The sequence below is a fragment of the Camellia sinensis genome, chromosome 13 (assembly GCF_055761805.1).
Source record: "Camellia sinensis isolate YWXY chromosome 13, ASM5576180v1, whole genome shotgun sequence".
Classification (NCBI taxonomy): Eukaryota; Viridiplantae; Streptophyta; class Magnoliopsida; order Ericales; family Theaceae; genus Camellia; species Camellia sinensis.
This window is the reverse complement of record NC_138973.1, coordinates 141108091-141123928: the sequence shown is the minus strand read 5'-3', so window position 1 is coordinate 141123928 and position 15838 is coordinate 141108091. Positions and strand designations below refer to the sequence as shown.

At 39.1% G+C, this 15838-nt stretch overlaps 1 protein-coding gene across 7 annotated transcripts in view; it reads left to right on the top strand.

Moving 5' to 3' along the window:
- Nucleotides 1–14235, top strand: part of LOC114306957 (MOB kinase activator-like 1A) — an 85936-nt gene extending 71701 nt beyond the window's left edge. For all 7 annotated transcript variants that reach the window (XM_082903684.1, XM_082903690.1, XM_082903689.1 and 4 more), the window contains 6 exons: nucleotides 9683–9731; nucleotides 9904–10012; nucleotides 11057–11150; nucleotides 11890–12023; nucleotides 12120–12283; nucleotides 13963–14235. In XM_082903684.1, coding sequence (XP_082759810.1) covers nucleotides 11134–11150; nucleotides 11890–12023; nucleotides 12120–12283; nucleotides 13963–14103 — 456 coding nt within the window. In that variant the 5' untranslated portion in view covers nucleotides 9683–9731; nucleotides 9904–10012; nucleotides 11057–11133 and the 3' untranslated portion in view covers nucleotides 14104–14235. The remainder of the gene's footprint in view (nucleotides 1–9682; nucleotides 9732–9903; nucleotides 10013–11056; nucleotides 11151–11889; nucleotides 12024–12119; nucleotides 12284–13962) is intronic.
- The last annotated feature ends 1603 nt before the right edge of the window (nucleotides 14236–15838 follow it).

Here is a 15838-nt window from a genome sequence, read left to right as displayed (position 1 = left end):
CTCCCGATGGACTATTTTCAAGTTTAGGTACGAGAAAAGTGCCGTTTCGGACCTAGTTTTCAAACCGGGAGTCCCGTGCTAGTTCCGTAAGTTTTCACAACTTACATTGGCCCCTCCCGGGGTGTTTGACGTGTTCCCCGGACCTTCTCGTGACTTTTACACAATTTTGGCACCCGACGGCTTATTTTCGAACTTAAGTTTGAAAAAAGTGCATTTTTTGATTTAGTTCTCAGACCGAGAGTCCCGTGCTAGTTCCGTAAGTCTGCGCAACTTACCTCAGACCCTCCCCGAGGTGTTTGGGGCATTTCCCGGTCCTTGTCGTGACTGTTACACGGTTTTAGCCGCCCCGGTGTCCTATTTCCAAGCTTAAGTTTGGAAAAACTGTCTCTTTCCAACTTAGTTTTCAAACCGGGAGTCCCGTGCTAGTTCCTTAAGTTTTCACAGCTTGCGTTGGTCACACCTGAGGTGTTTGAGGTGTTCCCGGCACTCCTTGCGACTGTTACATGATTTTGGCCCCCCGATGGCTTACTTCCAAGCTTAAGCGTTAGAAAAGTGTATTTTCTGACCTAGTTTTCAAATCGAGAGTCCCGCACCTGTTCTTTAAGTTTTCACAACTCAAATTGGTCCCTCCTAATATGTTCGAGGTTTTTCCCGGGCCTTCTTGTGATTGTTACACGATTTCGGCCCGCTGAGCCCTATTCTCAAGCTTAAGTGTGAAAAAAGTTCCTTTTCCGACCTAGTTTTCAAACCAGAAGTCCCGCGCTAGTGTCGTAAGTTTCCATAACTTGCATTGGTGTCTCCCGAGGGGTTGGAGGTGTTTCACGGGCCCTCTCGGGACTGTTACAGGATTTTGGGTGCCCTCGATGGCCTGTTTTCAAACTTAAGTGTTTAGGAAGTGCATCTCTTGACTTAGTTTTCAGACCGGGAGTCCCATGCGAGTTCCGTAAGTTTCCACAGCTCACGTTGGTCATTCCCTAGGTGTTCGTGGTGTTCCCCGGACCTTCTCTTGACTGTCACACGATTTTTTCCCCCCGACGGACTATTTTCAAGCTTAGGTACGAGAAAAGCTCCGTTTCGGACTTAGTTTTCAAACCGGGAGTCCCGTGCTAGTTCCGTAAGTTTTCACAACTTACATTGGTCTCTCCCGGGGTGTTTGACGTGTTCCGCGGGCCTTCTCGTTACTGTTACACGATTTTGGCCCCCGACGGCTTATTTTCGAGCTTAAGTTTGAAAAAAGTGCATTTTTTGATTTAGTTCTCAGACCGAGAGTCCCGTGCTAGTTCCGTAAGTCTCCGCAACTTACCTCGGACCCTCCCCGAGGTGTTTGGGGCATTTCCCGGTCCTTCTTGTGACTGTTACACGGTTTTAGCCGCCCCGGTGTCCTATTTCCAAGCTTAAGTTTGGAAAAAGTGTCTCTTTCCAACTTATTTTCAAACTGGGAGTCCCGTGCTAGTTCCGTAAGTTTTCAAAGCTCGCGTTGGTCACTTCTGAGGTGTTTGAGGTGTTCCCGGCCCTCCTTGCGGCCCTCCTTGCGACTGTTACATGAATTTGGCCCCCCGGTGGCCTACTTCCAAGCTTAAACGTTAGAAAAGCGTATTTTCTGACCTAGTTTTCAAATCGAGAGTCCCGCGCCTGTTCTTTAAGTTTTCACAACTCAAATTGGTCCCTCCTGAGATGTTCGAGGTGTTTCCCGGGCCTTCTAGTGACTGTTACACGATTTCGGCCCGCCGAGCCCTATTCTCAAGCTTAAGTGTGAAAAAAGTACCTTTTCCGACCTAATTTTCAAACCGGAAGTCCCACGCTAGTTCCGTAAGTTTCCACAACTTGCATTGGTGTCTCCCAAGGTGTTGGAGGTGTTCCACGGGCCTTCTCGGGACTTTTACCGGATTTTGAGGGGCCCCCGATGGCCTGTTTTCAAATTTAAGTGTTTAGGAAGTGCATCTCTTGACTTAGTTTTCAGACCGGGAGTCCCATGCGAGTTCCGTAAGTTTCCACAGCTCACGTTGGTCATTCCCTAGGTGTTCGAAGTGTTCCCCGGACCTTCTCTTGACTGTCACACGATTTTTGCCTCCCGATGGACTATTTTCAAGCTTATGTACGAGAAAAGTGCCGTTTCGGACTTAGTTTTCAAACCGGGAGTCCCGTGCTAATTCCGTAAGTTTTCACAACTTACATTGGTCCCTCCCGGGGTGTTTGACGTGTTCCCCGGGCCTTCTCGTGACTGTTATACGATTTTGGCACCCGACGGCTTATTTTTGAGCTTAAGTTTGAAAAAAGTGCATTTTTTGAATTAGTTCTCAGACCGAGAGTCCCGTGCTAGTCCCGTAAGTCTCTGCAACGTATCTCGGACCTCCCGAGATGTTTGGGGCATTTCCCGGTCCTTCTCATGACTATTACACGGTTTTAGCCGCGCCGGTGTCCTATTTCCAAGCTTAAGTTTGGAAAAAGTGTCTCTTTCCAACTTAGTTTTCAAACCAGGAGTCCCGTGCTAGTTCCTTAAGTTTTCACAGCTCGCGTTGGTCACACCCGAGGTGTTTGAGGTGTTCCTGGCCCTCCTTGCGACTGTTACATGATTTTGGCCCCCCGATGACCTACTTCGAAGCTTAAGCATTAGAAAAGTGTATTTTCTGACCTAGTTTTCAAATCGAGAGTCCCGTACCTATTCTTTAAGTTTTCACAACTCAAATTGGTCCCTCCTGAGATGTTCGAGGTGTTTCCCGGGCCTTCTCGTGATTGTTACACGATTTCGGCCCGCCGAGCCCTATTCTCAAGCTTAAGTGTGAAAAAAGTATCTTTTCCGACCTAGTTTTCAAACCGGAAGTCCCGCGCTAGTTCCGTAAGTTTCCACAACTTGCATTGGTGTCTCCCGAGGTGTTGGAGGTGTTCCACGGGCCTTCTCGGCACTGTTACAGGATTTTGGGGGGCCTCCGATGGCCTGTTTTCAAACTTAAGTGTTTAGGAAGTGCATCTCTTGACTTAGTTTTCAGACCGGGAGTCCCATGCGAGTTCCGTATGTTTCCACAGGTCACGTTGGTCATTCCCTAGGTGTTCGAGGTGTTCCCCGGACCTTCTCTTGACTGTCACACGATTTTTGCCTCCCGATGGACTATTTTCAAGTTTAGGTGCGAGAAAAGTGCCGTTTCGGACTTAGTTTTCAAACCGGGAGTCCCGTGCTAGTTCCGTAAGTTTTCACAACTTACATTGGTCCCTCCCGGGTTGTTTGAGGTGTTCCCCGGGCCTTCTCGTGACTATTACCCGATTTTAGCCCCCGACGGCTTATTTTCGAGCTTATGTGTGAAAGAAGTGCATTTTTTGATTTAGTTCTCAGACCGAGAGTCCCGTGCTAGTTCCGTAAGTCTCCGCAACTTACCTCGGACCCTCCCCGAGGTGTTTGGGGCATTTCCCGGTCCTTCTCGTGACTGTTACACGATTTTAGCCGCCCCGATGTCCAATTTCCAAGCTTAAGTTTTGGAAAAAGTGTCTCTTTCCAACTTAGTTTTCAAACCGGGAGTCCCGTGCTTGTTCCTTAAGTTTTCACAGCTCGCGTTGGTCACACCCGAGGTGTTTGAGGTGTTCCCGGCCCTCCTTGCGACTGTTACATGATTTGGGCCCCCCGATGGCCTACTTCCAAGCTTAAGCGTTAGAAAAGTGTATTTTCCGACCTAGTTTTCAAACCGGAAGTCCCACGCTAGTTCCGTAAGTTTCCACAACTTGCATTGGTGTCTCCCGAGGTGTTGGAGGTGTTCCACGGGCCTTTTCGGGACTGTTACAGTATTTTGGGGGGCCCTCGGTGGCCTGTTTTCAAACTTAAGTGTTTAGGAAGTGCATCTCTTGACTTAGTTTTCAGACCGGGAGTGCCATGCGAGTTCCGTAAGTTTCCACAGGTCACGTTGGTCATTCCCTAGGTGATCGAGGTGTTCCCCGGACCTTCTCTTGACTGTCACACGATTTTTGCCTCCCGATGGACTATTTTCAAGCTTATGTACGAGAAAAGTGCCGTTTCGGACTTAGTTTTCAAACCGGGAGTCCCGTGCTAGTTCCGTAAGTTTTCACAACTTACATTGGTCCCTCTCGGGGTGTTTGACATGTTCTCCGGGCCTTGTCGTGACTGTTACACGATTTTGGCCCCCGACGGCTTATTTTCGAGCTTAAGTTTGAAAAAAGTGCATTTTTTGATTTAGTTCTCAGACCGAGAGTCCCGTGCTAGTCCCGTAAGTCTCCGCAACTTATCTCGGACCCTCCCGAGATGTTTGGGGCATTTCCCGGTCCTTCTCGTGACTGTTACACGGTTTTAGCCGCCCCGGTGTCCTATTTCCAATCTTAAGTTTGGAAAATGTGTCTCTTTCCAACTTAGTTTTCAAACCGGGAGTCCCGTGCTAGTTCCTTAAGTTTTCACAGCTCGCGTTGGTCACACCCGAGGTGTTTGAGGTGTTCCCGGCCCTGCTTGCGACTGTTACATGATTTTGGCCCCCCGATGGCCTACTTCCAAGCTTAAGCGTTAGAAAAGTGTATTTTCTGACCTAGTTTTCAAACCGATCGTCCCGCACCTGTTCTTTAAGTTTTCACAACTCAAATTGGTCCCTCCTGAGATGTTCGAGGTGTTTCCCGGGCCTTCTAGTGATTGTTACACGATTTCGGCCCGCCGAGCCCTAAGGGTGAGCCCTAAGTGTGGGTAGGTAGGACCTATTATTAATTTTCCGCTCGGACACGGTATTTGTGATGAGGTGGGTCATAGCCTTGAAGACAAGTATTGTACGCCTTGTTGGTGGTTATTATATTTTAAAGCTATTTATTTATTTAACTAGATAGAGTTAATTAAATAAAGTGGAATTGAGGCCAGGTTAGATAGAGTTAATTAAATAAAGTGGAATTGAGGCTAGGTGTTAAAATTCAAGTATTATTGATTGATTGGTTTCTGATTGATATATTACAATTCCTATACAATCTATATATAGAAGAAAATGTGGTAGTAGGTGTAGTGGAGGTGATAGTGGGTTAGGTGAAGTGGAGTGTGTGGTGAAGTGGAGGTAGGTGAAGTGGAGTGTGTAGTGGAGTAGGTGAAGGTAAAGATGGGAAATTCTAACAGCCCCCCGCAAACTCAAGGAGGAGAGAAACTAACCAACTTGAGTTTGGAGAGAGTAACAAAACAAGAAAATACATAAAAATAAAAAAAAAAGGATAGGAGACACTGTATGGTCGTGTCAGACCGTTGGTGAAGACACTGTATCGGGTGTCATAACGTTGTAGAGGACACTGTATGGTGGTGTCAGACCGATGTAGAAGACAGTTTATGGGGTCATGTCGGACCGTTGTAGAAGACAGTTTATGGGGTCATGTCGGACCGTTGTAGAAGACAGTTTATGGGGTCATGTCGGACCGTTTGTAGAAGACAGTTTATGGGGTCATGTCGGACCGTTGTAGAAGACAGTTTATGGGGTCATGTCGGACCGTTGTAGAAGACAATGTTGTGACAGTTTACGGAGTCTTGCTGGACCCTTGTAGAAACTAACCGGAATCAATGTCGGGACAGTTTACAGAGTCTTGTCGGACCCTTGTAGAAACTAACCGGAATCAATGTCGGGACAGTTTACAGAGTCTTGTCGGACCCTTAAAAAATCGCATCCTCAAAAGGTGCGCTTAATTTTTCAAAAGGCGTGCCATCAAAAGGCGTGCCCAATCCATAAAAAGGTGTGCCGGACATGATGGCGAGGCACGTGGGCGTCTTGGCTTGCGTGCCCGTTTGTCGGCTGGTGGCAAGAGGCGCGCGATGCGCGTGGCTGCCTTGGCTATTTAACCAAGGTTGATGCTGAGGCTGAGGCAGAGAAAAGCTGCGAAAACCCTCTGAAAAAAACTTCGTTGTGCTGAGAGAGAGAGTCTGAAAAACTCTTCGTTGTGCTGAGAGAGAGAGTCTGTAACACTCTGAGAGAGAGAGTCTGTAACACTCTGTTGCCTAGAAAATGGCTTCATCGTCTTCCCGCGGGCTGCTCACCCTCTTTCCCGACCTCAACGAGTCAACAAGAGAGAGAACTGGTGCGGTGGCACTGGAAACTCAACCAAGCGCCCCGGAGTATACTCCGTTGAACTTTCCGATGCGGTCTGTGGAGCAAAGAATGGCAGTGCTGTCGGATGTGGAGGCCAATCAGTATACTTTGAAGGTATGTGTGGAAAGCATGACGGCGGTCACAAATTTGTCGAACCGGCTGCAGAGTAGGACAAATGAGGTGCAGCATTTAAACTCCCAGCTGGCTCTGCTCCAACGCATGTATAAGGATGCGCGAGCAGAGATAAGCGTGCTAAGGGCAGAAAACAAGGAGCTGAAGCGGAAGGCCACCGTGATGTTCCGATTTGGAGGGCCACCATATGCTGCAGTGGAGGAGCAAGGAGTAGTGATCATGCCCAGTGGAGTGGGAAACACGGAGGTAACACCGGCAAGGGCCGTCCAGGACGGAGGTAAGAAGAAGAGACTGGCGGCAGAGTAGAGAAGAAAAATCCCACTGTGGGTGTGGTTGTTCTGTTTGTTTGGTTTTTTTTTTTTTTTTTTTTTTTTTGATGTAAAATGGTGAATGGGGGGAGCCCCGTCATGAATAAAATAAGTTGGTGTGCAGTTCGTCTTCTTCCTCCTTTTTGTTTTTTTTTTTTTTTGTTTTTTTTTTTTTTTTTTTTTTTTTTTTGTTTTTTTGTTTTTTTTTTTTTTGTGTTTTGAATAATAACAATAATAGTAATATATATAAAAGGGATGAAAAGAAAAAAAAAATAAAGAAATAAAAGAAGAAAAGTAAAATGGGTTCTGAATGTGGTCCGAAAAATAATAATAATAATAATAATAAAAGGAAAAGAATGGTGAGTGGGGAACAGGAGTGGGTTATGGGGTGGAGAATCGCAGCTGGGTGTGTAGATTTTATATGTTTAAAGAAAAGAACAGGGTGAGGTGTGTAGTCCATCAAGTGCCCAATTTTTTAAAGAAAAAAATCGCAGCTGGGTGTGTAGATTTTATATGTTTAAGTGCCCAATTTTTTTTTTTTTTTTAGGAGAGGGAACACGTCCATGTGAGTAATATATTATAATAATAATAAAAAAAAATATATATATATATATATAGGCAGTGGAGAAGATGGGTTTTAAAAAAAGAAAAGGAGGTGGTGGAAATAAAAAATAAAAGAAAGGATCGAAATCAATCGAAGAGAGAGAGATTGGAATGGACTTCTCAGAGCATGACATAGACTTGTTCGGAGACGATGAAGACAACGACGACGACGATCAACAAGAACAACATCAAGTCAGGGACGAGGCCAATAACAACGAAGAGGAAGAACAACACCGATCTTCTTCAGCTTCGTCCTCATCTTCTGCGGCGTCTTCTTCCTCTGCTTCATCGTCGAATCGGAGTGGCGGAGGAGAGAGCAGCAGCGGCACCGGAAGTGGAAGCGGTAGCGGAAGCGGAAGTGGAAGCGCGAGCTGGGAAGAAGAAGAAGAAGTACGTGAAGCAAGTGACTGGTCTGCACAACGACACCGAGCTGCATTTGGCGGCGCAGCGGGGCGATCTTGCGGCGGTGAAGCAGATCCCAGCGCCTGAAGCAGCTATCATATTGGCACCAAATCCACTGTGGGTTGTTAAGACCAGACTCCAAACACAGGGAATGAGACCAGGTGTGGTTCCTTACAAAGGCATTTTTTCTGCGTTAAGAAGGATTTCACACGAGGAAGGAATACGGGGGTTGTATAGCGAAAAACTGGAGGTGGTTGAAGCTAACATCAAATTGGTGTGAGAGAGGTCTTGCGAGTTGATGGAGGTCTCAAATGGTTGAGATCCGGCGGACGGTCAAGGCAAGGTTGCCGCCCGCCGGAAGGCGGAGAACACCGAGAACACCAAGATCTTTAACCTTGCTCTGATACCATGTTAAAATTCAAGTATTATTGATTGATTGGTTTCTGATTGATATATTACAATTCCTATACAATCTATATATAGAAGAAAATGTGGTAGTAGGTGTAGTGGAGGTGATAGTGGGTTAGGTGAAGTGGAGTGTGTGGTGAAGTGGAGGTAGGTGAAGTGGAGTGTGTAGTGGAGTAGGTGAAGGTAAAGATGGGAAATTCTAACACTAGGTTAGCAAGTGTTAAAGTTGATTATTTATTTAAGTTAACAACAGTGAGTTACTTAAATTATTTTGATTTAAAGTGTTGGAATCTATTCATTTATTTAAGTTAACTAGAGTGACTAATTTAAATAATCGGACTTGTGATCCCATTGATAAAAGATGTATATGTGGTTATTATCTTTTGGATAAATTATTAATTATTTAAGTTAACTTGCGGGACTTAGTTAAATAAATGGGTCTTAAAGTGATTGAACAAGTAAATCTAAAAGTTGGGCATTTCATGTCATTTTTGTGGATATATGTTGTATCACCGTATCCGCATGTATTGTAAAGTAATTATATGAGATTGCTTGGTGAGCTAGTTGTTTGCTCACCCCCTGCCTATAAATGTGTACAGGAAATGTTTTCAGACTTGAGGATTAGCAACTGGTTGTATCAAGATGTAGGGATTATGTGATGATGAGCTGTAGCCTGTAGTGCTCTTATTTCCTTTTATTCAGTTTTGAACCGTATTTTTTGATTTGGCTGAGTGCCTTTTTCTTTAAAAATGGGCAATATCCATTTCATGGTTGCAAGTCCGTGGGGCATTGTATTTGAAAAGCGGCATGTATTTAATTTTTTTGTGTTATATAATGTATATTATGGAAAGCATGTAAGGAAGGTAAAATACAGAGAGTGGGTTTGTGGTTCCCATTGGTATTGTCACTTTCACTTTCAATTATATTATATTTTGAAAAAGTAAAGAATATTGTTAAGAAAAGAGGATTTTCAACAATTAAATGAACAAGAACGAGATTTCTTTCTAAAACCTCACGCTTAGATTAATTAGTTTTCGCTTGATGAACCTTTGAAAATCTAGGGTGTCACACATTAGATAACAAAAGGGCCTCATCATTACATTTACATGACACGTCTTTCATTCTTTTAGTCAAGATAGAAAATTAAGGTCTTTTTAAAAAAATTATTTTGATTGTGAAGTTTAGGGATATTGATATGAATTTTAAATAAAAATTATAATATAAAAAATAAAATTACAGTGTAAGAAATTATAAGAGGCCCCATTTACATTTTTTTCTTTGGGCCTCGAATAAGCGTGAGCCGCCTTTAGTTGTACTTTTTGTGAAGATTGAGTGCGATAGCTTTATTTTGCGGTCATCTGGGATGACTTTTTGGTCAAATATGGATTTTGTAAGTTGTTATGGAAATGAAAGGTGGTTTTTTTGTTTTTGTTTTCTTCTTTAACTGTATAGACAGTGTATTCAAAAAAATTTAAGTGTGTATTTTCTTTCTATTCTAATGCCATTATTAATTCATAGTTTCGTTCATCTTACTGCATCCTCGAGAATCCTAAATTTGACTTAAGAGTATGTTTTATTCTATTTTTACATTGAAGTACATGAAAATTATGGATTAAGATATCAGTGTCTTCTTGGGAATCGGGAAAAAGGATTTCTTTTTTCTTTTGGTATATAAAGTGGTTTTGATTGCTCATTTTTTCTATTAAATACAAGCCTAGAAGATGGGTTATTGTTTTCCTTGGTTATTTTTCCATTGCTAATTATATCTCCTACCCTTGAAATGTGCAGAAACCAGAAGACATTTCAGCCTAAGAAGAGTGCTCCATCAGGAAGTAAGGTTGGTGTTCTAACTTAAAGGCAATGGGTTTTCAAGTTGTCTCCTTTGCCCTTCTATTTATTTATTTTTGTGCTACTGAGATTCAACTCAAGAAAGTATGAATCCCAGCTCTTTGGAGCTAGCCGTTTTGTTGTTGATGCTTTTTCTCCATTTGTGTTTTATTCTCACACAGGCTGCACAGCTTCAAAATCATATTGATGCTACCTTAGGTAGTGGAAACTTAAGGGAAGCTGTTCGACTGCCTCCTGGTGAACATCCTAATGAGTGGTTGGCTGTAAATAGTAAGAAAATTAACTTAAACCTATGACTTCCATAACTATATGATTTTCTGCAGTGCCATGTCTAAGATTCTGTCCTGTCTTTAAATTTGTTCTGATTTCTCATCTATCTGCTGTTATATTTTTTGGAACTTCAGCATGTAAGTCTCCATTGCATATTACTGTTAACTAAATATCAATTACTAATGCTTCTGGCTTTTATTAAATTTTCTTAAAAGAAAAAATAATATAATATGATGTTGGTGAACTGATGGGGTAATAGCTAGTACAACTTGATTTGGTGCTTGTGTGTACATATTATTTTGTGTTCATCATTTGCTAAATCTTAACTAGAAGTTCCACAAAACAGCTTTAAAAAACATAAACTCACGAACCATTATTAATAATAAGTCGTATAAATTTCTCTAAAGAGTTGTTTCAAACGTTAGTAGGTGTCATTTAGGTTTACACATTTAAACAACAAATCATGACTCAAAAAGTCCCATTTCCTGTTACATTATGCATATTTTTTTGGACTCTGTAACATGCTTGATACTTCATACTGCAACTTAAAGCCATTGTTGTCTAATTGATTCTGAGTAAAATTCAGGATGACTTAAAGGTTTAGAATTATGTTTGATACTGACCTCCGATTATGCTTGGTCAGTGTTGGGAATGGTTTGTTTATTCTTTTGGATTCTATCTCTAGTTGCGTTGTTGAGATTCTTTTTTCTTTTTCTTGTTTGTCTTCAGAAGGATAGCTCAATCCTTCTTGCTTGTATTCCCCCCTTGCATTCATTGTTAAATTCTCCTAGTTTATTATCCCTCAGAAAAAAAAAAAAGGCCTAAACTGCCTAGAATTTAATTGAATGAAGAATCTAATACCTAATTTGCCTCAACTTTTTTAACTCTCTTGAAAGTAAACCATTTGTTTCAGGAATACAATTTTTTTATACAATATATGCATATTTTTGTACATTGGTGTGCGTTCATATCCATGGTCATACATTTTTTTATCAATTGCAATTATTGTTAGCATATTTTTAATTTGATTTTTTGTGGCTGCAGCTGTTGACTTCTTCAATCAAGTGAACATTCTGTATGGCACTCTTACAGAATTCTGCACTGCATCAAGCTGTCCATTAATGACAGCAGGACCAAAGTATCTTTCTTCAGTCCTCCTAAGAATTGTCTTTCTTGTTTTATTGACGGAATGTTTGGTGTAGCTTTGCTTGATGTTAAGCTCTACAGGTGATATACTTGTGGGGAAAAAAAAGAAATGTTCTTGCGACACTCTTTTCGTTAATTAGTGCGACTCTCTCTCTCTCTTGGACTACAAAGACATGGAAAATAACTTTAAAACTGTTGGGATAGAAATTTTGGTTTCTTTGAAAGTTCCAAGTGCTCTCTGATTGTAACATTACATATTTTATTGTATTTGGAATTGCATATAATATTCTGCATTTACCACTAGAGGGATATTAAGTCTAAATGGTAAAAATGTTTTGGAAAGTCACTTGTATTAAGGGATGGGAATATATAGGATATTGTAACCAAAGATGGTATGGAATTAGTTGGTACAAGTTTATATGAAGGTATCTGCCGGTGCAAATCAAATTTAATTAATGAGGTTTAAAACCATGCCAACATGTCTAATGAATCAGATATCATGATAGGGAAAAGAAAGGGCCAAGAAAGGGCAAGGAAAAGGCCAAGAAAGTAGTCAGAGATCATTATGTGGAACTAATCAACAAAGTTTAGTTAATTGTTACTTATTGAAACATGCTAGTTAAGTTGATTGTCAGGATGATACAATTTCAGATCTGCTTTAAGCATGTACATTTGTTTATCTGAATTATGATGCATTCAAATTGCAAATCTTCAATTTTGCCTCCTCATAGATACGAGTATAGATGGGCTGATGGAGTTAGTATAAAGAAACCCATAGAGGTGTCTGCTTCTAAATATGTAGAGTATTTGATGGACTGGATTGAGGCTCAGCTCGATGATAAATCAATTTTTCCTCAAAAGTTGGGTACGTGTTGTTTGCTTAATACAGTAAACATATGGTTTGTTCTTGTTTTAATCAAAAAAGGCCGTACTTTTTTTTAATCTTCTGTATATCCTGCAGGGGCATCATTTCCACCGAATTTTCAGGATGTTGTTAAGACAATATTCAAGCGATTGTTCCATGTGTATGCGCACATCTATCACACACATTTTGAGAAGATTGTGAGTCTAAAGGAAGAAGCTCATCTTAATACTTGTTTCAAGCATTTTGTTCTTTTTACATGGGTAAGTTATCCAACTTCATCCAAGTTTTAGATTGTTCAATCTCACAGTTCCTTTTCCACATTCAATTATAATTGTAAAATGGCCGAAATTCATTACATTGTCTTCCATTTATATGCTTACATAATTTTGTACCACAATTGGTTTGTCTATCGAGTAATTTAATTTCTAGATTTGGTAAAAATTGTTAGATAGTGGGAAGGGAGAGTTTGGCATGAAGGATTTTGGCTAAAATAAATAAAAAAAAGGCTAAAATAGTCAATAAGACAAAATGTCACATCCTACACATCGATCATTCACTTTTTTTCTCACAACCATCTATTCAACTATAAAAAAAAATCATCCCAAACACAACTTTTTTTCATCTTATAAAATAGCTAAAAGCCAACTAAAATAGCCAAGTTTCCAAACGAGGCCTATATCCTCTTTTACCCACACTTGTTTTTGGTATATTTTACTAGGATGTTGATTGCAATGGCAAAATCAAATCTTTTTTGTTTTTTTTTTATACCCTTGTGGTATGGGCTAATAGTATTTAACCTCCTATCTTTTAAAATTAGCCACATACCTTCTTCATGGTTTTGAACTACAATGTTGCTATTACATTTCCCGTCAAATGGATGAAAATTGTGGCATGCACCTATTTAGAGTGAGAAAAAAAGAAAAAAAGAAAAAAAGAAGAAAAAAATATTAGTTGAAGTCAATTTTTAATTTGTTAAGACCAAATTACTCTTATCTTCATTTTCTACCTTTGAACCCGCAACCTCCCCACCACCGCCTTCCTCTTTTTGGACCTTGCAGAGCGTCCTTACTTCCCAACCTCCCCTGCCACCCCTCTTCACCTCCCTACCCAACCTTCCTCACCTCTACCACCATACCTACCGGAAGGTTGTTAACATCGGGATCCTACATTAGATTGTTGGAGGAGTTCACATGATTGGATCCTAAACCCAGATTGAAGATCGTAAGATCCTACCGTAAAAGAAAAATTACGTATTAATTTAATTTAAATAAACATTTCTTAAAAAGTCTACACAAAATAAGCCTAAATTATACTAAAAGGAAGTGTAGATATTGTGAAAAATATAATATTATGTAAAGTGTAAATCTAATAGTATACAATAGAAAACTCGATAGGGAAAAGTTTTGCATTTCATCAAAAAAGAAGGTGACGAAGAAGAGTTTTATAATACAACACTTTGCAATCTACACAATGCATAAAAAGTGAAAGAAAAATATTTAACAAAATTGGATACAAAATAGATTGTGAACTTAAAAGAGTGGCTTGGCTGAATGACAAGGTTTGTTGTTAGCACTCTTATCTCTATTAAACACAAACAACACACATTGACAAGGACATAAAAAGTATTGGTTGAGGAAGATTTGAAGGGTTGCTTTTATTTTATTTTATTTTTAATTTAGAAGTATAGGAATTATTGCAATATTAGAATATTATTTAGGATTTTATTATAGGATTTAACTATGTCTTGTTTTATTTTGGAAACTTTTAAATCAAGGTTTTCTATGTATTAAGGGTTATTTTGCTTGGAATATGAATTGAATTGAGAGTTCTTTAATATTGAGAATTAGAGTTTATTTTATTTCTTTGGGTGTGATTTGTTCCTATTCTATTACATTGTTGCTCCAGTTATGTCTTATTGACTGTGTGATGGGTGGTGCAGGAATTCCAGTTGATTGATAAGGGGGAGCTTGCACCCCTGTACGAGCTTGTTGAGTCTATCTTACAGTTCTTTTTTAAAATTTATTTTGTATTGGGGAAACGCATTGTGAGCTTTTGTTTCACATCTCATGCAGCCTTTTGAATTCTTCTCTATTTTTATATTTTTGTAATGGATGCAGTCTCCTGAGCTTCCGTTTGGTTTAGTTTGTATAAAGAGTTTTGAGTTTTGAATTATATTTTGAAAGATAAGTCAGTAAAGAGTTTTGAAAATAAATTTGGGATTTTATTATTATTATTATTATTATTATTATTATTATTATTATTATTATTCTATTTTGTAATTGAATATATGGGTGTGAGACAATTTGATTGATTGATAGGTAGAATAGGGATGTAATCGATTCGGTACAGCTGGTATTTAGGTAAAAAAATTCACCAAACTGATAATTTCGATTTTATTTGAACACCAATACAAATCACTTCTTTTATCAAACCGTACTGAATTGAACCGATTTTTGAGTTTTGAATTATATTTTGAAAGATAAGTTGATAAAAAGAGTTTTGAAAATGATTTTGGGATATTTTTATTTTTATTATTATTAATTTTTTTTTTTTAGTAGTTGAATAGATGGGTGTGAGACAATTTGATTGATTGATATATAGAATAGAGATATAATCGGTTTAGTACAGTTGGTATTTATGTAAAAAAAATTATCGAACTAATAATGTCGATTTTATTATTTTGAACACCAATACAGATCACTTCTTTCATCAAATCGTACTAAGTTGAACCGATTAAAGCGATTCAGTTTGATTTAGTGTGGTTTAATCGATCTAAGATCTTTTAAACTTGAGTCATTTTTAAATATAATTACTGATCTATATAAAAACATTAAATTAGTTCTGGCAAATTACCAAGAAGTCTTCTTTGAAAAACATGTAGCCTATTTAGTCCCATAATCTTTTGTTTATATTCAAAAGTCCTGTAACGTTTTTCTTTTTCTCTGCCTTTCTTCTTTTCTACCTCTTTTGCTCTTTGTGATTTCTAGCAATCGTTGACGGGCAACCACATCTTCTTCTACTCTTTCTCTTTCTGATATATAGTCACCGACAATTACCATCGATTGGGGTTCACCGACAACCATTGACTACCAACTCTTTACTTCACCCTCACCGATAGTGAAGAAGATATGTTTTTGACGAAGAAGATAAGTAGATTTACTTAGATCTGATGTAGATCTACATCAGATTTGAGTAGATCTAAATAAATAAATAGTTGTCGGAATACAATCCTCTCTATACTCTCATTCGATCTCTTAATTTTTCTACATTTTATCTGTTATACACTTCTATTTTTCTATTTTAATGGAAAAAAAATTCAAGTTTTGAACAAGTTGTTTTTGAGTTTTAATTACAGGTGGTGAAAATTATAAAATTTTACAGTTTCAATTTGTTTTGGTGCTGGAATGAATCATGGTTTAAAACTGCAAAATTTTGCAGTTTCATAATATATTTTTCAATTTGGTTAATAAGGATAAATGCCTAATAAATTTTTACTTTGAAATTGGAACATTTTATAGTTTCAAAGTTTGCTTTTCCATTTGATTAATATTGAAGATTATTTGCTTAATCGTTACAAAAATTGAAAAATAACATATGTTTTTTTTTTCCTATTGTTGCTATTTTTTGTTGTTACATTTTTTTTCCCTTTTTGGTTTATCAATATTTAGCACATTTTGTTACGTTTTTTCGCTCTAATTTCTTCATTTATTCATTTTTCTTTTTCAGCAATATTTTGGACATTCCAGTGAGTCTCCAATGATATTCTTAACGTCCAGCGAACGTTCTGGACATTCCGGCGACTTTCATTGACGTTC